We start from the raw sequence: 24234 nt of genomic DNA on the forward strand, positions 1-24234 counted from the left end.
AATGTTTGGATCTCAAGTGAAGAAACAGCCAAGAAACCAATCTGGTGGCAAAATGAAAACATAACACAAACAAAGGTTCCAAAAATGCATTGAGTACCACAACCAGAACAAAACAAACAGTGATTCTCTGCTGGACATTTGCATCTAGTAATTCATCAACTAAATGCACTTAAAATCCTTTTTTTCTCCAACGGATGAAGCTTGCGCAAAAGAGTGTGTTTGAACTCCATGCCATTATATGCTTAGAAAAGAAAGAAGGGAGCCAATATCAGCCATGGGGTAGAAACCAGCAGATATCCTGAGCCATGTCTGTAATAAGATACTGTGTTCTAATCGGAATCTTCGTACACTTCATCATCAGAATATTCGTCCAGTGATCTCATATCAAGCTGATAGCGCAGGATACCACCAATGCCACCAAAACCTCTGCAGAATTGTGAACCCTCTTGCGATTTGTTGGTAACAAACTCGAGCGTACAGCCAAAACGTTTGTATTCATTAGCAAACCACTCCAGCAAAGATGTTTTCTCCTGCACCTCTAATTCAGCATTGTTAGCTGCATCACGGAAATTATTCTGGTCAGCTTCTTGATCCTTGTTCAAGTGTTTTACAATTATTTCCCCGGTAGCACTGTTCTTTAGCACATATCTATTGATATCCAGATTTTCCCATACAATCAAAGTCTCCACAGCACCCATTTCAAGAGCTTTCAAAGTGTCATCAACACCAAAGACATACTTCCCTGTGTCTTGGCTTATTTCCTCAAAGTACTTCCCTATCAATCGTTTTTCCTGTATGAACTTCACATTAGACAAAATTTCCGCTGACAACTCGATTGCCTGATTGAAGCCATTCTCTCCTCCGTAGGAAACATCAACTACATTGAGTATCTTGGCCTGCAGTCGCTGATCAAACATGTCAGACTGGCTCAATTCAGTTTTAAAATCAGCAGAACCAGCCAGAATCAGTCCAGCTACATTTGGCTGACTTGTGGCTGGATTTATGAAGAATTGGGTGGCAAGTTCAGCTGTCTTACGAACATAGTTGTGACGCTTCTCCATCCGAAGCCGAGCAAATCGTAGTGCTGATTGCCCTCCTCGCCCATGCTTCTTTGGAAGATCAACAGTGAATTTGTGAAGTACCTCACGTGTATTGCCACTTAACGTGCCAAAAAGTGTTCCATTTCCATCCATTACTATGAAGCCAAACTTGTCATCAGATTCCAGAAGTTCATTTAAAGCCTCAGTATGGAACTTGTTATCACAAAGATACAGTGACGCGTTGATGGGCTTAAAAGGCTCGAAATCAATAGTCACCTTCTTTTCCTTTCCATCCTCTGTGACAATGGTTCCAGTGTAAAGAACCAGACCATTCGGAGGAACTTTGTTATATAGCTTCAGCCTCTGCTGAGCAGAAGTAATGGCTGCTAACACCGACTGCCGATTGACTCTACTTTTGATGTTCGAAGCAGTTCCATATTCATCACCCAACATTTTAGTGACTCGGGAAACTTGATCACGTGGTGGCATTATGAGAGAAATCATGCTTGTACCATTACCTCTTGCAGATTCCAATGCCTTGATTAATTTCTTAATCTTCCATATTTCAATATTCTTATCGGTTTCATGACCATCTGCCATTTTGGTTTGTCTCCAAAGAACCAAAGTGAAGGGCTAAATGCCTATGTGAGTCGATGAATACATAAAAAGTAAGGTAATGAAGAAAATTAAATATGACTGTATAAAGAGACGGAAACAAATGAAATTTCTCTCATGATGAAATTGTCTTTAAATTACATCATTTCTACACAACATGGCCAACATAGATGGGGTATAGATATATAATCAATCAACATTTGTGATCCAAAATCCATATTAACTTTCATCAGAAGCAAAGGTCTATCACACTATTATCCAAATTGGTCCAAAAAGATAGTTAAGCCCAATTTAAATGATTTAACGAAAGATGTTTCTCATCATTCAATTTATTTCAGAGAAAAACATTCAACCCCATAGAACTGCCATGGTAAATTATACTATCAGATAGTTGACCATGACTTAGTCACAGCTAATCTATTAAAGCCTCTGCCATTCCCCTAATCAACCGTCCGTGACTAAATCAACCAGATCTATTTGCCTATGTTCTGTCCTTCTGTAATTGTAAAACACACCTTCAAATTTTTTTGCTTAGAAATATGATCGTTATGCAAATCACACGCTAATATAAAATGTCTCACTTAATTAGACTCATCTTGGTTCTCCATTGAAATATCCCTCTGACATGATTGTGGCAGTAACCAAAAAAAACTCTTAACAGCAGTAACCTAAAAAAATTCTTAACAATCACATATTTTCATTGCAAGCCAGATATCATCAGCCAGTAGATTTATGAACACTTTAGATGATAATCCCATTAAGCACGATAAAGAAAAAAGCAATTTTAGATAAAGTGCAACAGACATGCACACATACGATGTTTCACTTTTCTGTGCATAAAGTAGACTGTGGCTCTGCACATAGATCACTTGACTTAGTGATAAGCATATTTTACATGACCTATTTTCAGGCTGACAGCTGACCGAATGGCATAAGAAAATAATATTATAATGTGTTTTTAACTGCCTTGTCTGCAGAGAAGTGTATATAACATATATGTATAGTACTCTCATTAGGAATATAAAGCATAAAGCCAACACACAACCAAGTTGAACAAATTCATAATGCCAAGGAGAATATATGCCCTTAGTCAGGTTTGGCATGTGGCTGCCAGCCAGGCAAAAAGGACAAAATGCACCTTTATAAATCTGCCACATAAGCAGAAATCGGAATGGCGAAGATCTTCCAATTCGAAGAATGTCATCCTATCCGCTTGCGGATAGAGAGGTCCGGCTACAAAAGGGGCACGGCAACGCTACACTCGAGGTTAGGCTCTCTCTCTCTCTCTCTCTTCTCAATATACCTAGTCTACCTCAAAATTCCTAACTTGGACATCAAGGACCGTGTCAGGAGACTTACCTATAGGAGAGGCAACCATATTTATGTCAACCCTCACAGTTTGACAAGGCTCGGATCTCAAACCAAGTAGGGCAATTCAACCAAGGATCACCGACACCAAGAGCTAACACCATCATTAAGCGTGTTATATCCACATGAATCAGACTTGACATAAACAAATATCTTGGACTCTGGTTGTCAGGTTGCAGACCCTCTCCACTTAATTATGGTTAGCTATAAAACAAATTCTAAAATGAACACTATTCTGTAAACACTCTGCAAAAGATTCCACAAATACTTTACATATTTCTCTACATTTTTGGAATTATTCCAACAGGAATCAACCCACCAAGGCAAGATCATTTCATCAAAAATATATAAAATATAGTTAGAAACTTTTAATTATTAGTTTCATCAACATTTATGCCACAAAAAGGGTATCCATCCCACCAATGAAGCAGCTCTCATATCCAAATGCATGAATAATCAATGTGATACCCTGATTCAGTCTCACATTGAAAATGGGAGGGTAGATGCCACTACATACAGGTTTAGATGGATTTATGGTCACTAGCTCGAGCTTAAGGATTTTGGTTATGTGGCATCAAACTCATCAACTTAATGATTTAATTTTTCCATCAACTTAATGATTTAATTCCACATTGAAAGTAGGAAAACAGAGGTAGATGAATTTATTATCATCAAACTTGGCTTATTTTGGGACACGTGATCTTAAGGCTAATCAAGTAAACAGGTCAGTTTTCCATCATGTCATGATAGCCAATCCTAACAATGGCACTCACGAAAGCCTCCAAGACAACTACCTACACATCCATCGGCAGGAAGGTCTCTTTCTTCTCTCTCCCTTCCTCTATACCATCTATGCATACGTGACTCCGAAAGCCACATCTCTTTGCCCAGGATGCCTTTCCTCAGACATCCATAGGTAAAGGAGCCCTTGAGGATCCCCTTTCCCTCATCAATTGATTTGCAACAGCCATGGTTATGAATAATCGATATTTGAATAGATTAACCGCTCCACAAGTAAGGCTTATGAATAATAGCTCTATTGCGAATATATAAAACAACATCAAGTCCTCTCACGACTCAAACAACCATCACAACTCGAAAGATGCAAGCTTGCCCATGTCATGTCGTTTCCTTGCTGCCTATGTCACGATGCCGTAAGAAATTTTGATAAGTAACTAAAACCCCTAATGGACGATACATACAAAATCTAGATGATAATCTCGAATCCAAAGACAAGTTCCAAAAATTCCAGCAGCTGTCGACTACAAACATGATCCAAAAATCAATTTAAGTTCTTGTAGGAAGAAAAGAGAACGAGATCTACACATGAGCAGAGATCGAAACGAAAAAACAAAAGCAGAAGAATAAGCATAGAAGAAAAGGCGGCGGAGGGAACCATTACCAGAGAGAGAGAGAGATCTTACCGCGACGGACAAGAAAGCGAGGGTTTCCCCCTTTCCTCCTCCCCTCCTTTCTCTGGATCCGAGAAGAGGACGAGCGGGTCGCTCTCGTCTCGTCTCGTCTTTCCCTTCCCACTACCTCTTTTAGCTTCCACTGCAGTCCACGGTGGATTCGAATTCCCAAAAAAGCCCCCAAAGCTCGAAGTTTGATGACTAAAAACAGGAAGGCTATAATTATAATAATAGCAGGCTTGAGTTTTGACCGTTGGAGACTTGCAAAGATGCCTTTTTTATTTCTTCTAGCGGTCACTCTGAGACTCCTCGATTTCTCCCAAGAAGTTGGTCGTTGGGTTGCTCTCTTTTGCGTCCTTTCAGCGAAAGATTCGATCTTTAGCGCTCCGCGGGCCCGTCCAAGGGGCAGCGACGGACTGTGGGGGCGATGCCGTTGGCTTCTCCGCCGGTCACCCTCTCCTGGCACAACTTCTCCGTCAGGAGGTCAGCCCTTTCCCCTTCCATTCCCTCTCGACTCGTTTTAGGTTTCTTGGATCTTGGAAGTAGTAGTCTCTCTCTATTTCGGTTTGTTTGGCGACTGCATTCCTATTGCTTTCGAGCCTCCAATCTCTTTTGCTGCGTCGAGGAGAAATGACGTCTCGTACCTTGCTGCATCCCCCGCTCGATGCGAGTTTCCGCTGCTCTGGGCTTCTAATGGGACTTTCTTGTGCTGATTTCAACCTGGGAAAGACCAGAGAAGCTATCAAATTAGGAAAAGTCGTGATCTTGGCATTCTTGAACCTTCATGTTACCTCAAGGTGGGAGGTGGTACTCCACAGTGTCTATCTGGACACTCATGTGGTATTTGTTTTCAAATCGGGGGGGATGATAATGGGATCTTGAACCTCATATGGCTTTCTTGTGATGATTTCGATGCGGGGAAAGATTCTGGATTGGGTTAGGACCAAAGGCATCAACCCGTTCGTGGCTTTCTTCCTGCTACCACTGCAGTAAAAATGGCTGTTTTGCTTGCCATTTCCACTTATCTTGTAATTGGAGTGGTACAAGAACATGGGCTATTGCAGACAACTGTCGATTTTAACATATGTTGCAAAATGTAGTTTATCTAAGCATTCATCTAACCATTGTCACTGCTGAGCAACCCAATTGGGAACTCAGAGTCTATTCCTAGTATTAACTTTTAGTGGACTTACATGTTGAAATGCTTAGATCTACTATTGTCGAGCTCTTTCAACCTGCCTCCTGCAGCTTTTCTTGAAATCCACTTCCATCAATTTCTGTCAACTGAATAACTACAGCATGCTTGCTTTCTGCTTCTTGCAACAGCAAGAGTGTTCATACATTCTGCTCCTTGAAATATTACAGTGCAAATATTTTGATATAGTTTTCTGTTTCTTCGAGTGTAAGAAGGTTTATGCTTATATGCTTTCTTGGCAGGCGATGAAGATGAAAGTGATGGAAGTTCTCCTTTTAGCAGTGTTCAAGAGCTTTCCTCAAGTCTGCACCGTCATCTCGATGCTTTTTAGCTTGGGATGTACCTTCGAAATTTTGAGAAGTAGCTTGGGATGTATACATTGACAAAATTGTATATATGTATACATTCGATTTAGATATTAATTTTCTATTTTTTAATTTGATATATGTATATATATGCATACATCCCTTGGAAAATTAAAATTATATAGTTAATCTTCATTTGTTTATATAAGTTGACTATTAATGAAACTCTATTATTACTATCATTCTAAAATAATATTAAGGGTCTTTTAGATATTAGATAATTTTTTCAAAAATATCTAAGTTTTTTCTTTTTCTTATAACACCTTTTTATTTATTTTATCTTTTTTTCTAAATGTGGAGATTACCAAAGTCTTTTTGTCCCGTCATGGTTACCTTACCCCTCCTCTTTGGTCATCATCTCTGTTACCTTTGTCTCATTATTTGCATGTGGCCACTTTCGTTCTATCGTGAGCTCCTCCATTGCTTGATGATGTTGAGGTGATGCACGCAGCCAGGGCAAGAAAGTGATGGTGTTACCTCTCATCCTATAAATTGTCGAGCCCTCATAAATCATGCTAGTTGAAGAGGAATGGGATGATAATGATAGGCTTCCTCCTTCCTTCTTTGCATGGTGCATTGTGTTAAGCACCGCTAATGTCTTCTTCCCAAGCTATTCTACTCCTTAATTAAGTGACAATAAGGGGTAGAAATGATCTAAGACGTGCTTCTTCAATGTGAGAACTTAAAATCCAATAAATGAAAGGGCTAAAAACACCCTCCTTAAAGTTGGTGTGCAATAGAGGCATTAGAGATGAGGAGAGAAATAATAATAAAAACATATGATACGACGAAGATGAAGGGGGCACAACTATATCGATAAATTAGGATATTTGCGGGAGTAACAATAACGAAAATACACTTAAAGATAATATATGAAAATAAGAGTGGAGGAGATGAACAAGATGACAATGACATTGGTAAATAATGGATGAATACAACGGATGGAGATCAAGGCTAATCTGATTATTAAAAAAATAAAAAGATATCGAATAAAAGAAAAAGAGGGATCTAGAAAAAAAAATTTATTTTTTTCTGAGAATTTATCCTTTTATATTTTTAGATACATTTTTAACCCTTATATATCGATGTTGACTTTGGTTTTTTCGGATGTATGTAAGGATATAAACGTAAAAGCGCACATACGTATATATCCTCATTCGACGACATCCATCACCATCCTAAAGAACCATGGTTTGGCCGACCATGACACATACGTACTTCCTCCGTAGTTCCACAGCTGGCCGATCTTATATATATCCTTCTATTTCCAAGCGCCAACTCAAGAATACCAAGCACCAAAACCCTAACCCCCACCCAATCCGCCAGTAAGCGTAAACCCAATCCTCCAATCCAATGCCCGGAGATCCTCCCCCCGATGACCCCAAGGACCGGCGGAAGCGAAAGGCAGGGGGCCCGGCCGCCGAGGATTCTCCTGGTGCCGGATCCGCGAGATCCAATCCTGGCCAGCGGCGGGTGGTGGATGACGATTCCGTGGCGCTTCTCCGGGGAGTCCTCGAGTTCCGCCACCGGACGGGCCTACTGCCGACGAAATCAAACATGCCTGCATTCTACGAATCCGTAAGCCGCTTGCTTCGCGCTCCCCTCACCAAGGACCAGGTCTACAACAAGCTCCGCCACCTTCGCCACAAGTTCAGCCAGACCGCCGCCAGCGGCCACGGCCCCCATGACGGCATCCTCCATGAACTTGCCGCCAAGATCTGGCCTGCGGACGAGGAAAAGATGGACAAGAAAGAGGAGGATAAGAAGCAGCAGCAGGAGAATGACACTGATGATGATGAGCATGAGGAACAGGCGGAGAGTCAGGACGCGGAGATGGAACGGGAAGATGAGCACGAGGAGAAGGAAGGCCGAGACGAGGAAGAGCAGCGAGGTGGATGCGAGTCCTACCCATATTTGGCTCATGCAGCAGCGGAGCATTGGAAAGCTCATAGCTTGTCAAATGCATCGTTGGAGGTGGGTCTGAAGCTTCTGAATCCTTCGAAGGCGAAAGCTTTGGAGGGGAAGTGGAAGAGGCTGTTGGATGATGAGATGAAGTTCCAGGCGGATTGGTTCAAGGCGTGCAGGGACATCTTCGCGTTGTTGAATGAATCGCATAAGGGTATGTAGACCAGTTTGAATGCTTCTATAAATAAAAGAGAAAAAGGAAAATAGTATATTTTAACCAGCAAGTTGTATTCATTCTTATTTTTTGTTCTACGTTCAATGACTTCCACACTTTGGTTGCTTGTTCTTGTATTCCTCTAATGGAAAGGTATTTGATGTTGAGCGCCGTCTAAGTTATGTTCTTGAGGAATCGAGCTTATGAAGTTCTTGAATATAATCTTATACAGGCTCTTTGCATTTACCTTTGTGGATTTTGATATCGCCTTGTGTATAAATTCCAATGGGATATGCTGCAGCAAGTATGTTGGTAGGGAAGACTAGACATTCTGTGTAATGGTTGAGTACATATGGTTTGGCAATGTTTATTGGTTCATGATTGGAAATACTGATTTAGGACTCAGCGCATGTCCAAATTTGAGTGTCATCTCATTGATTTCTTTATCTATACGCATTATTTGCATCCGGTGAATGGGCCAAAGGAAAGTCTTTGTAAGAACTGAATGATAGTAAATTGGCAAGTTTACATTTTTGGGCTATGATTATACCACTGTCATCATTTTCTATTTATTATGCTTCAACTACTGCTGTCACCACTAAGCCAGCTATAATCAACCCATGTTTTCATATATTATCATCTGCATTAGATTATTAATCCATTATCCTCACACATTTCAGATTCTTGTTTGTATCAGTTTCATGAGTGATGGGTAGAATTCCATGATCTGTTAGATTTTTGTGTTTTGAGTAATATTGTTTCACATAACAGATGATAGACTCTGTGATATCCATCAGGAATTCTCTTTAAGTTGTCATTTGAAGACAAGTGTTAGAGCTTTTATCGTTGCTATTTCTTTGTTGTAACAAATTAATATCGTGAAGTGCAAGATCTATAGAGGGAATTGGTAATTTGACATGCATGGTAGTTAGGACTGTACAGCTTTGTTGTTGTTGTTGTTGTTGTTGTTGAGGCACTTAGTTGATATAACTAGTAATGGTAATATAGCAAAACAATCCCAGGGGAGGTGAACGGGTGGATTTGTAGCTGACAACAATTAAGACAGAGATCTTACTTCAGAGTCATAGTTTCATCCTGTTTCTTTTTTTTCCATAACTTATCTAACCTAGCCACATTCTGCAGCACATTGACATGAATCTTCTGCTATCCAGTTATGTTCCTCTCCCTTCATTAGCATACTAAATTCACAAACCATCTGGCCAACACTTGTCTATTTCTCTAGACTTACCTGAAAAGAAAATACCAAACCCTTGATTTGGTCGTGTCACCTCTTAGCCGGGCATCACAGTGTTAAAAGGTTGCCTTGGTGTATGACTTGATTGCTAACTATTTATAACTTGCGCTCAAGTATTTTGGAGCACATTTGAAAGCCAATTACATATGGACTGTTGGACCAATAAGCTACCTATTTCATGGCATCATCATCCTTTCTCTCTACTTCAATCACTTTCGTCGTTATGCTGCACAAATGATCAAAAAAGTTGAAACTGAGACACATCCTTCTGTTTCTTTCTTCTCATTCTGAACCATTTACCTCTCTCCTGGGCTATCTGTGCTCTTTTCTCATTGGAAAATTATCATAGAGATATTAATGGTGTTGATTTTTCACTTCTTGTTACACATAAGCTCATTGTCGATGTTGCGCTTGAACCTCGTAGCTTGCTTTTGTTAGGGTTAAACCACTTATAAGAATGTGGACTTCTTGTCATTTCCTGGTTAGTTTTTCTAAGAAGAAACTTGTATACCATTTTAATGATTCTGAGACACTTGCCTACTGACTATAACTTTTTCAATAAATAGGTAATACCATCAGTTGTCTCCATCACTTCTTCTCTCTTATATCAGTTTTATACCCCTTTCTTTTAGTCATGCCACATCTGTATTCTTTCTTGCTGCGGATACTAAATCAGAGAGCTTAAGATGCTGATAATTCTGTTGCATGTTCACTTTATTCAAGTTATATTTCTTGTAATCACCTCTCGCGTCTCTTTGTTGGTTAAAAGAACACCAGTAGAAGATAATACTTTGCATTTATGGCCTCCATGTGCCAGAGTTTCTATTAGCTTCATGATTTATTTGTACCATTTGAGTGTGTCTGTATAATTTAGCTGTAATCCTCATAGTATGATAAACATATGGAAATATATGTATCTTTGGACTACCAGTGAGACCTGCTGAATGACATTCTCTTTTGAGCAACTCTTTCATTGGCTGCTTCCACCAATGTTTCCTCTTTTCCTTTGATCTGCAGCATAGAATGTACAAGAATAATTGGGATTGATTTCACTGAACTGGATATTGCTAAGCTACTAATTTCTTTTACATGAGAGAGATGCAAGAAATTTTTAGTTTTTACTGCTCTGTTTCCTGCAGCTAAACAGGTGGAACTTTGGCTTCTAAGCTAGTTTGAATTCCAATACTACTATAAAGCTATAGATGACAAACTCTGTTGCAGATGCTCATACAAGTTTCAGTAAATAGCAATTTTGTGATGCTCAAAGCTGGTAAAGATAAATGATGATGATAAGATTCAATTTTTATAGTTTCTTATTGAAACAATCGAAGTCTTAATTTGATGATGTTTACTTAGAATCAAATCTCAATATTTATCATTTGCCTATATCAACATGACTCATTGATGAAACTATTGTGGAGACTTCCTCGATGAACCACAAAGGCGACATATACGTGACTTGATCTCAAGACTTTCTCATACATTGCAGTATGAGAGCGAGCTCAATCCATAATCATGCTCTCGATTGGTTCGCTTGTGACTTGATCTAACCTGACCCATTCATCGACATTGGCGTTTCGAATTGCGATTGCGCTCGAGTCATATACATATATAGAGGGAGAGTTCGTTCGGGAACCAAAACTACTCGCGACGAGAAGAAAGCGAGAAAGAGAGCGTGAGTTGAGAGACGGATGGGGACGAGGGACGACGCGGTGATCCTGCGGGCCATCGCGGTGCTGCTATGCTCCGCCTGGATCCTCGCCGCTGGACCGCCTACCGCGGCGGCGCTGTGGCTGAGCCTGCCGCCGTCGGCCACGAAGTGCGTGTCGGAGGAGATCCACGCCGGCGTCGTTGCCCTGGCCGACTACGCCGTCGTCCATGATGACGATCCTCAAAGCATGCCTACCATCTCCGCCAAGGTGATACCTCCCTTCATTTCCGTCGCTTCATTCCCGATTAGTTACGAGCTTGACGCCTCTTTGCCTCTCGAATTCTAGATTTGTTCGTTTCTGATACATACCCGTGTATCCTTGTTCGAAATCTTAGGTTTTCTGTAGTTGTTAGCTTGGTGACAGAGAGTGGAGGCGGCTCAATTGGATTAAGAACTTAGATGGTGATTTCACCTGAAACAGGGTATACCTATATCAAAGAAAAAGATGAAATCTTGGATCATCTTAGGTTCTACGACACGTTAAAAATCTTACGCTGTGGTTATTGTTCTTGCCATGAATATAGTGGCCCATTGTTAAAGATCTGGTTTACCACCTCCGTTTCTTATTCAGATTATACAACGATTGTTCGACAATATATATAATAGGATCGGAGATTAATGTTTAGGTGGCGAGCAAATTCAGCTGGAGTTTTTCAGCAGGAGGATACTCTTTTTAAGAAGATAAGGAGATATGTCCATAGTCGCATATCTCTGGAATCATGCATGTAATCCTTCTTCGGCAAATATCATGGGAGCCATTGTTTTGGTGGATAACTTAATTAGAGTCAATTGGGTGTCTGAGGAATTGCAATTCCTTGGCTCCTTTGATGACTTGAATCGGTCGCCAATCTAGTTTTAAGATGGCACATGCGATTGTTCATTCTTTTTCCTTCTTTCCTATTTTATTTCCAAACGATATGTTTCACCATATTCTTCCTGTTGTTCAATTATAGTCATGTATTTTGGGGTACCTCATTCTAATAGGTGATTGATCATTAGATAGAACATGAGCTTGAATTGTGCAAATATCCCCGCAATTCTCTTTGGTAGTTACTCTTTGAGCAACTTCATTACAGATGCACATTGAGCAAGTTCTTTAAGTTTGCTTTCTGCCAATACGTCAGTTTATAGAGCAAGCTGACTGTCTGTGATGTAGTTTCGCAACAAGTGTTCTAACAGAAAACATCTTTTTGTTGTCCGCGTAGATGTATAGTGTGTTTGTTGTTTTAGAAAATAAGTGCAGAAGCATTTATAGTAACGAAAAAAACATGCTTACAAGTTACAACCATGTACAATGTTTAGAGCTCATTGTCAACCTTTAATGGGTTTAATTTGTAATGAGTACTCAAAATTTGTATGCATTCCAATTCACGCCAAAGAAAGAGAACATTAATGTAATTGATATGATCCTTGCCCTGCCTACTTGCAACAATGAATATAAGAATGCAGGCTATTCACCTATGAGGAGACACTGCACAAAGTGCTCTTCAAAGACACAGGCCATAACTCCTCCATTATACATTCATTTTCTTCTCCTTTTTAGTCCTAATGTTATATATGCAAGTGTGTGTGTTGGACATCATGGATCTAACAACAGTATCGAAACCTGAAGTCTTTTCACTAGGAAATCAAGTGATAATTATAATTTCTGGAGGAAAAATGGTGCTAACATTATCAAAACCTCAAGTTGTTTTAGTCCTAATGTTCATTTTCAGGTGACAGCACCCAACGGGGACACACTTCATCACAAAGAAAATGTTACGATGGGCGAATTTGCTTTTACCACCAATGAACCAGGGACATATCTGGCATGTTTCTGGCTGGATGGTGCTAACAAGGGCATTGGAGCATCCGTTAGCATCAACTGGAAGATCGGGATTGCCGCAAAGGACTGGGAATCAGTTGCTAAAAAGGAAAAAATTGAGGTGAGAGCTAATCTTAAACTATGGAATATGTCCTGAAGTAAAAAAAATATTTTAATAGTTTATTCCTGAATTTGCAAAGTGTCTTGAACTCGAGCATAGGAAATTTATAAATTACCCATATGCCATGAGGTTACAGTATTCTTTTAATAGTTTTTTCCTGAATTTGCACAGGGTCTCGAGCTTGAGCTGAGGAAATTAGAAGAGGCTGTCGAGGTGATCCATGAAAATTTGTTGTATCTCAGGAGCAGGTAGACATCAAAACCCCAACACACATCTTTATGTTGATTGATGTCTTTCCAGTTGCATACAACTCATGAATCATCCATTTCGATATCTGGAATCAGGGAAGCAGGAATGAGGGATGTTAGTGAGAGGACGAACGGTCGAGTTGCATTGTTCAGCGTTATGTCCCTCGCCCTATGCATTGTAGCTTCTGTTTTGCAGTTGCGGCACCTAAAAGGGTACTTTCACAAGAAGAAGCTAATCTAGATCTGTAGTTTACTTTTGATTTTTGATGGTATTTATTTTGCCTTTTTTCCATAAGATTTCAAACTGCATATCAGTGTGTTCTTTTACTTTTTTGTGAGTTGTAATTATAAGATGGCCTTCGAGACTGGCAGACGCACATAGATCGTTCTGGTTTCTTGCTTCCAACAATGGTTCTGTTTCTTCCTTTCTCCCTGGTACTCTGTATGCTGAGTGTTTTATAATTCTAGTAGCTTATGTTTTAGGAAGTTGAGCAAATGAGCTTTGGATCTGATGAGCGTAATAGGATTCTGGTTGTGTAGTGATGCAATGAACATATTGGGGGAGTTCTACAAGACTCTCTTTGGCCAATGCCACCACTCTTTTAGCCAGAAATCATGCTTCAAAGTCTAAATCAATATAATATTAATAATAGTTCTAACGTGGATTAAAAATAAGAAAAATAAATATTAAACAGGGATTTCAATTTAAGTTATAAACATTTGGAAAGATTTACCTTTGATAATTTCCACTAAATCTCTTGCATATGAAATGGACGACAACGTATAATCAATGCATGTACCACCGTATTGCACCAATTACAGATGGTCGAAGAGGTGGAATTATAAGAAGAATTAAGATTACAGTTGGTGGATAGTAGAACTACTAAATCCATACTCAGCTTGAACCATATAAGTTTGGATGCGGGTCGAACGAAGCTAATCCGCTTAAGCGAATTAGATTGGATCGAACATTTTAAGTGAATCCACTATAACCGAAACCGAACCCGAACCCGAACCGATGGTGTTGTGACTGCTACTGCCGGTCTGTGCCCGGTCGGATCAAGTTTGGGTTCGCTCTCAGACTGTGAGTTGGTTCGGTGGGGGACCACGATTTCCTATAATCACAAAGCAGGTAACTAAAACGGGCCGATCTGGTTTGAGTATGTAAACATTCTAATTTCGCATTATATATAAGAGAGAGAGAGAGAGCCACGGCGGCCCGAATCGAAACCCTCGTCGCATTGCCCGATACTTTCTCGATCTTCAATCCAATGGCGACTACGAAGAAGAGCAAGCCGCAGCCGCCGCCCGAGTCGAAGGAATCCGAAGAAGAACCCATCGCCACGGCTGGGGAGAAGAAGAGGAAGAAGAAGCCGGGCAACGAGATCGATGAGATTTTCCAAGGAAAGAAGGCCAAGAAGAGTAAGACGTCCGCCGCGGGCGAAGAAGAAGCACGGGAGAAAGGAAAGAACCAGGCTAAGGGAACGGGGGAGGGCGGTGGTAGTAAGAAGACGAAGGATAAGACGAAGAAGAGGCGGGAAGTGTCTTTGGATGAAGGCTCCGAGGCACGGGCGCGGCGGAGGAAAACGGGGGACGGGCTCGCCATTTACTCGGCCGAGGAGCTCGGTTGGGGGAACTCGGAATCAGGGGGAACCCCTCTTTGCCCTTTCGACTGTTCCTGCTGCTTCTGATCCTCTGAAGATCTCAACAAGGTGGCACCTTTCTTCTTACTTCTTATTCTGGTGTTATCAAGTGCCTAATTTTGTGTAATTTGATCATTCTGAGTGCGACGTGTGAAGGTCGAACGTTTTAACAATTAGATGAATAGAATTGAAACTCTGTACGAATCATCTTTAGGTTATCATATTTTGTATTGATATTAAGATCTCATCAATTATTCGCATGAATTATTGGTATTCTTTATGCCAAAAATGGTTTATATGGAAGTCGTTTTTTAAGCTTGCAAGCAACGGAGAAGGGAACAGTAGAAAAGAGTATTGTTTCATGGGTTTTACAACTTCAAGACCTTTGTTCCCTTTCCGTTTGTGTCATGCAAAGTTATTACTCATGTGAAGGTTTTTTTCAACATCTTGTGGCTTTTTCTTCCTTTGGAATGCATGTTGGACAGTATTTGCAATTTGATATTTGTAAAGATTTGCTTAGTGTTTTTTCCCGAGTAAAGATGTTACAAGAATCTCATTTCTTTTTCTTGTACAACTTCATGGATATCAAATTGCAACAGTGTCCATGAAGTTGAATATAATATTTAGGTTGAATTAAAGACGGGATTATTCAATCATTCCAAATTTAATATAATATGTAGGTTAAGGATGTTACACTGTCCATTGATATCCTTTACTCATGTTAAGGATTGTGATTTTGTTTAATCATTCCAAATTTAATATATGAAGGTTGAATATTTTAATGGTTTGATGAACAGAATTGGAGTTTTGTACGAGTGATCTATATTAAGATCTAATTGGTAATTCGCATAGAATAATGGTAGTTTTAAACCAAATGTGGCTTACTTGGAAGGCACTTCTTACGCTATGTTTTCTGCAGTAAGTTGTGGAGAATTGAGCAATATAATAAGAATGTATTGTTTTATGGATTCAGCAACTTAAAGACTTTGTCCGTTTTATGTTTGTGTTGTCTTAAATTATTGCTCATGTGAATTTTTTTGCAACATCTTGCAGTCCCTTTCTTCCCATCTGATGCATGTTGGTTAGAATTTGCTTTTGATATTCCATTCTTATATGTGAAAATTTTCTACTTCTGAATAGATATGTCGAAATAACATCTCATTTTCATTGTTCTGGACAACATTGCTACGAGATGAGAGCATGAACTTGGATTACAAATATCTCATCTTTAGATGTCCGATAGAATATGTTGACGAGCTCTTTTAACTTGATTTACATGTAATGTTATGTTGTTGCTAGATGAGGCCCAGTATGCATGTGATGTGACTGAGTTGAGCTGACAGTGGTGCTTCTGAATGATGCTGGCTTTGGAGCTTGGAGTAGGAATTTGTGATGTGTATTTGCACCTTGTCTGGTTGTCATTTTGATGGATTCTCAATTCATTCCAAGCTTCTAATTTGTGAGTACTGTTTTGGATGAGAGAACAAGAAGAGATCCTGCTAGGTTTTTTTGTTGTGTTGCACCACCATACCTGACAGTGGAGCCTCATGGCTTTATCTCAGTTGGTATGCAAGATGGAGATGCTAATAAGATCAAGTTTCGAGTTTGGAGTAGGAATTTGTGATGTGTATTTACACCTTGTATGGTTATCATTCTGATGGATTCTCAATTCATTCCAAGCTTCTAATATGATGTATTCAACATCACTTCATGGCCATTGCATGCTGGTTCTCTTGGTAAGGCCACTGCGATTGAGTGCTATTTTGGAAGAGAGAACAAGAAGAGATCCAGCTAGGCTTTTTTGTTGTATTGCACCACCATACCTGACTGTAAGCAGGTTTCCCTCTCTTCTTATTAATGTCTTTGATAAATGATGATGTTTGATAGATGGCTACAAGAAAAGGCCATGAGATACATCATATATCAATGACATCCAACTTCTGGAACAGTGATTTACATGTAACACACCAGGATTTGTAATGGAGATGTTCCAAAGGAACAGTGTTGCATAAACAAGTAGAGTACACGAAGGTGGCTTTCTTTTTAGAAACATCCAAATTTCATATAAATCCGTCCATATGACCCAAATACAGAGACAATCACCAAAGAACATTGTCTGTTCTTCACAGGCGTTCCAAAATTTCTGATGAAATTGGAATAAGAATTAGCATGTTTGATTTACTACCCTGAGAAAACAAGCTGTGACAATAGCTTATGAAAACCCATCAGTGGAAGAGAGCATTGAGAAGTCTAAAACAACGTACCAAAAAGATGGCTAACATTCAACAATTCATTACAGAAATACAAATATGTTACATCTGCTGAAGCTAGCACACACTATGAAAAATTCCTTTCAGCAAATATCACCATAGTAACTCCTCAGGATCAAATTGAAGTGGACCAGAGCGAAATGACCGACAAGAAGAAAAGGAGAGCGCATTTGGCGTTCAACATGTAAATCAGGATGATATGGTCATCTGCAACTTGTCATGGCCAAACCAAGCTTTCCTTCTGGTCCTGTTTCATACCCATATGCCGCTGAAGGCTTCTTCGATTGCCCTCCTCTTGCTCAGCTCAATTGTCCATCCTCCAGCTCGGGCCCCCCTCTCGGCTCGTAGCTTCATGGTCTCTTCATCCTCAGCCGCATACCCTTGCAGAGGATCTGCTGGAGCTCCAACAGGAACAGGCTGTGGAGCCATACCCGTAGGTCGCGGTTGCATTAATCCACCAGGGACAGCAGCAGGAGCATATTGCCCTTGACTGCCGACACCAACCCCTTGTGAACTTGGTCCAGGACCCTGAGTTTTTAAGGTTCATATAAAGCCATGTCATGTTAGCATCTCCTAACAAAAATACACACGAGGCTAAAGATCAATTATAAAACTTGCATAACAAATAAAAAACAAACACATCAATATACATGCATTTGTCAGCAATATGATATCAGCTATATCAACTCATATCTAGTGCATTCCTACAGCAACCAATAAAGGAAAATACTAGTAACTATGCTCAACAGAATTTAAGATAGGAGTCAGTGATGCAGCAGACTCCAAAATGTAAGAAGGAAAAAGATACTAGGTGTCAAGAGATATGAAAATGAGTGCTTGATCAGGACATAGATGACATGATTTAGAAAAAAAAAAAACCAAGAATTCAATCATTCACCAATGGATCACAACACAACTTCAATCTATTTATAGAAGTCATTGCACGAACAGAAGAAAATAAATATCTACTATAAGATATTTGGTCAATCATCAGCGGCTGCTATAGTTGAGCAAAACCAACCTGGTAACCTGTCCATACAGAGTGGACTGGTCCTATGTTTGTCCCATTACCACTACAACCTCATTTCCAGAAAAAATAAGGCAAAGGTGATTTAGATCATAGCAGTTTTAAGATGATATTGTTTATCCTTGTGAAGACTTGAACAAGCTCAGAGCAAATTAAGCTTAAAGCAAAGACTCCCAACAGGAAGATGTTTACAAAGACCAACCGTTTTTGAGTGTGTATATATATGCATATCATATAGTGAAGAAGCCTCATGAACTTTTTTTCAGATAGCTGTCAAGCTGGAATCTGGTCTTAAGTTTGCTCTCAATCCCCTTTGCAAATAAAATTTGAACAAATTAAGGACTATAGAAACAGTACAAGGTACTAGATCCAGCATCTTTTTTATTCTATCCTGATTCCTAGATCTGACATTATGTTGAATCCTTATCTGAGCCCCTGTGTTAAATTGATCGCATACAACAAATTGTATGCGTGCAGCAAACCTGCGGAAGCTCAATGGTGAAAAGAGAATCATATAACTGAGACCAGATAGCTGGGATATTAGTTGTTGTTGTTGTCAAGGATTTTAGAATCAGAATCCAACACTAATTCTGGTAACCAATCAGACAACCATAATACCAATATACTGGGTAGTACACCAACATATACTGTAAGGCAAATAATAAAACGAATATATTCATATCAATATCAAATACTTGATCGGACCAGTAAATCTGATTTGATATGTACCAAACTGACCTATGGTTGTTGTAGTAGCATATCTGCAGAAAGAAATGTTTTTAAAACCAAAAAGTGTCCATTATTAAAAAGCAGTTACACCTATTGAATTGGAGGACTTTTCGTCAGAAAAACTTGTTTTACCTCCATCAACTAGATCTCCTACATGACCTTGCGGATAGAGAAATTAAATTCTCTCATGTGACATTAGATCAACATAAAACATTAAAATTCTGCTCGTCTAACAATGCAGACCAGTAGTTTCTGGTCAAGGTCAAGGGAGACGAACATCAAGCACTAATAATAAAAGCAATGAACTGATTGAAATGCTCTTAGTAATACAATTCTGAATAAGTTATTTCAACACACTGGAAGAAGCTTAACAAGTACTAGACACAAACGAAGAGGAACAGAATGAAATGAGATCCTAAAATAAATCAAAAATTGATATCTAAAGAATCTGTAGGTTAATTGTCTAAATATTATGTAGCATTGCCTATTCAAATGAATTCTTGGTATGAAAAGATTCACTTAAACTGTATAACTCACTGCATCAGCTGGATCCACCGAGCTTGGATTTTGGCTTGCCCTTAGTGCTGCTGCTAATTCTTCAGCCTGTACCAAAGCATTACAATACCAGAACAATTAAATGTGGTAGAAAATGCTATCAATGAGAAGTAACTTCAAAGTCTGACAAATACAAGATAGTACCAAACAATTGCATACTCTTCTTCTAGTGTACCTTACGTGCTCGAGCATTAATTATTTGTTCAGCATTCTCTTCTTGGTATTTAGCGATCTTAGCTTCAATAGCAGCAACATCAATTCCTTCAACTAAATTGGAAGCTAGTCACAGGAGGCAAACAAAATGCAATTAACTAAGATGTCCGACATTAATGTACAGGGAAAAATAAGCTTGAGCATACTGACTCATATCCTCAACTTCTTCCAAATAGTCATTGTAGTCTTTAAGAGATGGAAAATCATCTTCCCTCTTATTAAATCTGTAGTAGGAATAAAAGAGAATCATCACAGAAAGGGTTATATTCAAACTTATAAGGAACATAACAATCACTTGCAAAATTATTTAAAATTTGATAGACATTAAGGACATAATCACAGTCATAAATAACAAAAGTCTAATATACTTGCAAAAATATTCTACACAGATATTTATGTTTCTTAAATTAACATATATAAGCACAGATGACAATTGTATATCCGAATATTTCACAAGCATCCACATCTCAGGAAGTATCCACAAAGTGTCAGTGTCCAACACAGATAAGGCAATCATATTAAAATTTATAAGGACAATTTCAGGAACATCTTTCTGAAATTAATCAAAACAGGACCAACATTCGTAAGCTTTCTCTATTGAAAAATTCCATTACCCCGCTGTTTCTAATGGCCACGTCTGGAGCAATCAATACTGGAAACTCTTGAAGAAGATTATCACAACCAAGAGCAAAGATCTGCTGCAACTCTAGTTTGAACTTTTACTAACTACCTGACTCTAGAATTGAATTAATATGTAAGATTCTATACTTCCGAACTTGATAAAGTAGAAAAAAAAAAAAAAAAAAAAACTAACTCAGTAGAGATTGAGCAACTGGAATAGTTATGATTTGATTTTTGTCTCTGAATTTTCATCTGATAAACCAAATTTAAAAGTTTGCACATAACATGTGCAATGATTATAACGAATAAACATCCAGGTTAATTTCATGAAATCAGTTAAGCCCTTGATCATTATAACTAAGAATTCCATGATTAGCATCACTGTATACACGATTTTTCATCAAGGAAAGATATAGAATAAGCAAGCACACAACATAATGGTACATTAACAAAACCAAGCACTTTTTTAGGACATCTGATGAAAGGACAACCGGTCAAATAGATACTGCTTTAAAGCTCACAAGAATGAAAAGATTAAACGATCAAATAGAAAATAATTAACAGAGTTTCTAGGAGATAATCAAGCTACAACCAAGCAATGCAGCAACCACTTTCTAGCTGCCTTCTACATAACTAACATCTTATACAAAGAAAATTAACCAGCAGAACGTCAAAGGTAAAAAAATCCCTTTTTAAGATGCATCAGAAAAAAAATATCGTGAGAACAACCTAAACATACGATCATAGATTTAAGCCAACATCAACGTGGTTGTAGCTCTTCTCATAAAATCTACTAAAAATGTTTGCCATTCATCCAGTTACAATCAATTATCCGGCTTTGATGGTTTCATCAATATTACCTCCTTAGATGAATAAGAAAATCGAAGACTACCATCAATAGCACATTCATGGTGATTGTGCTTCAGATTCGAGCAGTCTCAATTATCATACTTAGTTCAAGAAGCAAGACAACAGATGCAGACTCCATCATCAATCTTCGCTCAGAAACCTGATTTTGTTCCATTAAAATGAAAAATTAAGGAGAAAGAGCTACACAAGAAACATATTTCACACGACAAAAGGTTGTTTGCTTAGTTCTTTAAACTGATCAAAACATATATGTATACCAAGAATCAAGCATGGTGTTGCGATTACCTAGAGAGAGAGAGAGAGAGAGAGAGAGAGAGAGAGAGAGAGAGAGGTAGAATTACATGTTGGCTATCCTCCTTCGGATGACCATTTCTTTAGCCCATGAATTGGTTCCCGACGCCGCCACCATCTTACTCAGCCGCCGCCCTCTCTGCCGTCGTTGGGAGCCCTGGTTGCAGGGCGGAAGAGCGGAATCCGACGCAAGAATCATTATAAAGCTTGCGCCTTTGTCAGCCCAACCCACAACCGAGTTGGGCTCCAGCCTATCTTGCAAACCCATTGAAGCCCTGGTCCAGAAAGAAGCCTTTTAAAACCTGATTCTAATCCACACCGCCGAGCACAACAGCCGAAGGAGAGAGAGTATATATATATATATATATATATATATATATATATATATATATACATATATATATATGTATATGTATATATACATATATATATATGTATATATACATATACATATGTATATATATATATATATATATGTATATATATGTATATATATGTATATGTATATATGTATGTATACATATATATGTATATATATATGTATGTATATATATATGTATATATATATATATATATATATATATATATATATATATATATATATATATATATATATATATATATATGCGAGAAAAAAATTGCTTTTTATTTGTATCTCTTAATATTATAAACAAATATTAAAGAAAAGGACGTATAACAAAGCGGGACGCGGTCAGCTTCGGGGACTTTTTCTTCCACATGATCGAAGCTTTCCTCTCGAATTAGAGGCTTCGCGAGATCCTTTTTATTAGTGTAAGCGAAGGGTCATCTTCACGTGGAAGCGACCGATCGAAGACCTCGGTGAGTCGACGAAGAATGGCGTACATCGATAACGGTATCGATTTCCTCCCGATTCTTTTTGTTTCAGTTCGATTCGGAGATCGAATATAGGTTTAGGTTTCCCGATGCGATTCTCGTTTTGTTTCGATGTCTTTGTTCTATCTGGGCTGATCGATTTAGGGTTCCAAGATATCTTCTTGCTTGGAACTTTGATTCTTTGAACTAAGTTGTGCTGGATAGGGTCAACATGCATTTCTTCTGTTTCTTTTGTCGTCGTTTCAGTCTTTAAATCCCATCCTATTGTCGTTCATCGGTGTTGGATTTCATTCCCGTGCTGTTTGTTTCTCGTAATCAAGCGTGAATTTTGAGGACCCTGTGTAAACTTTGTTTATACCAATTTTACATTATTGACCATGAGGCGTCCACTGGGCTATGTTCTTGATATGCAAATACGAAATTTTCCGAGTGACATCTCGCTGAAACGCCTCTATGATCCTGGAAACACTTCCAGATAGAAGAGAGGAGGCGACTGTGGAGAGGAGGGAGGAAGAGGGGGAGGAGCGGAGTGAGTTGTGAGGGTACCTGTCCATGAATTGATAGGATTGATTGGATCCGATTGTGAACTGTGGAGGTGGAGAAGAATTTCCTTCTTCAAAAAAGGGTGTGGTTGTTTATCTCTTAAATAATGCGCAACCAAAGATTTCCTTCTAGCAGTAATGCTCGTTTATCTTGCCAGAACTTAGTTGATCTGAACATGATCCTTGAGTATTCTAGGAGTAAACATCAAGACATCTTGGATAGGCTTTTGGATCTAAGCATGCATCTCATGGACACATCCATCCAAAGTTCTATGGCCTTGGCATGTGATTTCATCCAAGAGGCAATCTGAGCTATAACCATGCTATTGTAATGCTGCCTATCTTACTCTTCATAATTGATAATGTTAACTATATGAACTTTGCAGTACATCAAGTTAGAAGATCATGGTATTTCTTCAACTAATTTATGCTGCTAGGGATATTGCATTAAAAATGTAGGGTTGAACTTGTAAATTCTAATATTGGCTGCAGGTGTTGTGAAGTCAAAGCATACGATATGGCGGTTTAGTTTAATATCGGATTTCTTCTGGGCCATTGTAAACTTCTTTGGAGTATTCTTTATAACAATGTTCTCGGTATGCTCTTCATAATAATTTATGGTAGATTCAAATCATCGAGTAGATGATTAAAGTTGATAATATTTGTAGAAAGAGTTGAAATGCCTGCAATAAGTAACTATTTCTTTTCAGATGGAGAAATCGGATCAGTACCAGAAAGGATTGGGCTCTAGCAAGAAATGGGATGGTGGTCATGGTGGAGGACCCAGAGGTGGTTCTGGAGGAGGTCCATATGGTGGTGGGCCCGGTGGCCGCCATGGGCCATATACCTTGAGCGATCTCCGGTCTAATGACCATAGTAAGTTACAGTTGTCAAACCCTATTGATATTATGACCCTTTGTGTTTTAGATACCATAACCATGTCGTAAGCTGAATTTTCAGGTTCCCTTCCTGCTTGTGGTTCATGCTGTGGAGGTTAACGTTGTGATCCAAGGTTATTGCTCAAACAACTTTATGTTCTTATAGGGAAAGTCTTTGTTCAAAAGGTTGTGATTTACTCCATCAACCACTTTAGTTTGTAATAATAAGGATTGTTATTTACTCCATCAACCACTTTAGTTTGTAATAATAGAACAAGTTACGGTGAATGTCGTTTCAGTGACCCTCCTTTGGCACGACTTTGGCACATGAAGGACTACTTCAATGAAGTACCCCATCTGGGAAAAGCATGATGTTAATATTTTTTGGCCATTGGTTGGGGAAGAACATGTTGGCCATCATGTCATCGGCATAGACTGCATCAGAGCAAAATGCATTTCTTGATTCCCAGGGTGGAATTCCAAATCT

At 38.9% G+C, this 24234-nt stretch overlaps 6 protein-coding genes and 1 long non-coding RNA gene across 7 annotated transcripts; 5 read left to right on the top strand and 2 right to left on the bottom strand.

Annotated features, from left to right (window-relative positions):
• Window positions 1-17: 17 nt before the first annotated feature.
• LOC103987421 (eukaryotic peptide chain release factor subunit 1-3) lies at window positions 18-4583 on the bottom strand. The gene is made up of 2 exons (XM_009405717.3): window positions 4448-4583; window positions 18-1681 (listed from the first exon to the last, which is right to left on the bottom strand). The coding sequence occupies exon 2, from the start codon at window positions 1638-1640 to the stop codon at window positions 330-332; it is 1311 nt and encodes a 436-aa protein (XP_009403992.1). The 5' UTR covers window positions 1641-1681; window positions 4448-4583; the 3' UTR covers window positions 18-329.
• A 148-nt stretch (window positions 4584-4731) lies between these two features.
• Window positions 4732-6067, top strand: LOC135640464 (uncharacterized). Its single transcript, XR_010497338.1, has 2 exons — window positions 4732-4918; window positions 5873-6067. It is a non-coding gene; the product is annotated as an uncharacterized LOC135640464 (long non-coding RNA).
• Window positions 6068-7175: 1108 nt separating this feature from the next.
• Window positions 7176-8360, top strand: LOC103988324 (STOREKEEPER protein). The gene has a single exon (XM_009406867.3). The coding sequence runs from the start codon at window positions 7349-7351 to the stop codon at window positions 8120-8122; it is 774 nt and encodes a 257-aa protein (XP_009405142.2). The 5' UTR covers window positions 7176-7348; the 3' UTR covers window positions 8123-8360.
• A 2644-nt stretch (window positions 8361-11004) lies between these two features.
• On the top strand, window positions 11005-13678 carry LOC135639591 (transmembrane emp24 domain-containing protein p24delta4-like). The gene is made up of 4 exons (XM_065153426.1): window positions 11005-11288; window positions 12796-13005; window positions 13177-13253; window positions 13350-13678. Exons 1-4 carry the CDS (start codon window positions 11061-11063, stop codon window positions 13492-13494), a joined length of 660 nt encoding a protein of 219 aa, XP_065009498.1. The 5' UTR covers window positions 11005-11060; the 3' UTR covers window positions 13495-13678.
• An 846-nt stretch (window positions 13679-14524) lies between these two features.
• On the top strand, window positions 14525-14944 carry LOC135640787 (uncharacterized protein C6G9.01c-like). Its single transcript, XM_065155526.1, has one exon. The coding sequence runs from the start codon at window positions 14525-14527 to the stop codon at window positions 14942-14944; it is 420 nt and encodes a 139-aa protein (XP_065011598.1).
• A 2193-nt stretch (window positions 14945-17137) lies between these two features.
• LOC103987425 (uncharacterized) lies at window positions 17138-21674 on the bottom strand. Its single transcript, XM_009405723.3, has 5 exons — window positions 21523-21674; window positions 19841-19914; window positions 19653-19756; window positions 19460-19525; window positions 17138-17694 (listed from the first exon to the last, which is right to left on the bottom strand). Exons 1-5 carry the CDS (start codon window positions 21669-21671, stop codon window positions 17419-17421), a joined length of 669 nt encoding a protein of 222 aa, XP_009403998.2. The 5' UTR covers window positions 21672-21674; the 3' UTR covers window positions 17138-17418.
• Window positions 21675-22177: 503 nt separating this feature from the next.
• LOC135641850 (uncharacterized) lies at window positions 22178-24035 on the top strand. Its single transcript, XM_065157620.1, has 4 exons — window positions 22178-22346; window positions 23362-23465; window positions 23580-23745; window positions 23830-24035. Exons 1-4 carry the CDS (start codon window positions 22328-22330, stop codon window positions 23865-23867), a joined length of 327 nt encoding a protein of 108 aa, XP_065013692.1. The 5' UTR covers window positions 22178-22327; the 3' UTR covers window positions 23868-24035.
• Window positions 24036-24234: the final 199 nt, after the last annotated feature.

The sequence above is a fragment of the Musa acuminata genome, chromosome BXJ3-6 (genome assembly GCF_036884655.1).
Source record: "Musa acuminata AAA Group cultivar baxijiao chromosome BXJ3-6, Cavendish_Baxijiao_AAA, whole genome shotgun sequence".
NCBI classification, from domain to species: domain Eukaryota; kingdom Viridiplantae; phylum Streptophyta; class Magnoliopsida; order Zingiberales; family Musaceae; genus Musa; species Musa acuminata.

Excerpts from the sequence above, each read along its gene's own strand:
- LOC103987421 (XM_009405717.3), bottom strand. The coding sequence starts at position 1,640 with ATGGCAGATGGTCATGAAACCGATAAGAATATTGAAATATGGAAGATT.
- LOC103988324 (XM_009406867.3), top strand. The coding sequence starts at position 7,349 with ATGCCCGGAGATCCTCCCCCCGATGACCCCAAGGACCGGCGGAAGCGA.
- LOC135639591 (XM_065153426.1), top strand. The coding sequence starts at position 11,061 with ATGGGGACGAGGGACGACGCGGTGATCCTGCGGGCCATCGCGGTGCTG. Across the intron at positions 11,289-12,795 it reads TGCCTACCATCTCCGCCAAG|GTGACAGCACCCAACGGGGA; the intron begins GTGATACCTCCC and ends GTTCATTTTCAG. Across the intron at positions 13,254-13,349 it reads TTGTTGTATCTCAGGAGCAG|GGAAGCAGGAATGAGGGATG; the intron begins GTAGACATCAAA and ends ATCTGGAATCAG.
- LOC135640787 (XM_065155526.1), top strand. The coding sequence starts at position 14,525 with ATGGCGACTACGAAGAAGAGCAAGCCGCAGCCGCCGCCCGAGTCGAAG.
- LOC103987425 (XM_009405723.3), bottom strand. The coding sequence starts at position 21,671 with ATGATTCTTGCGTCGGATTCCGCTCTTCCGCCCTGCAACCAGGGCTCC. Across the intron at positions 19,526-19,652 it reads TTAATGCTCGAGCACGTAAG|GCTGAAGAATTAGCAGCAGC; the intron begins GTACACTAGAAG and ends GCTTTGGTACAG. Across the intron at positions 17,695-19,459 it reads CGGTGGATCCAGCTGATGCA|GGTCCTGGACCAAGTTCACA; the intron begins GTGAGTTATACA and ends TTAAAAACTCAG.
- LOC135641850 (XM_065157620.1), top strand. Across the intron at positions 23,466-23,579 it reads TCTTTATAACAATGTTCTCG|ATGGAGAAATCGGATCAGTA; the intron begins GTATGCTCTTCA and ends ATTTCTTTTCAG. Across the intron at positions 23,746-23,829 it reads TCTCCGGTCTAATGACCATA|GTTCCCTTCCTGCTTGTGGT; the intron begins GTAAGTTACAGT and ends CTGAATTTTCAG.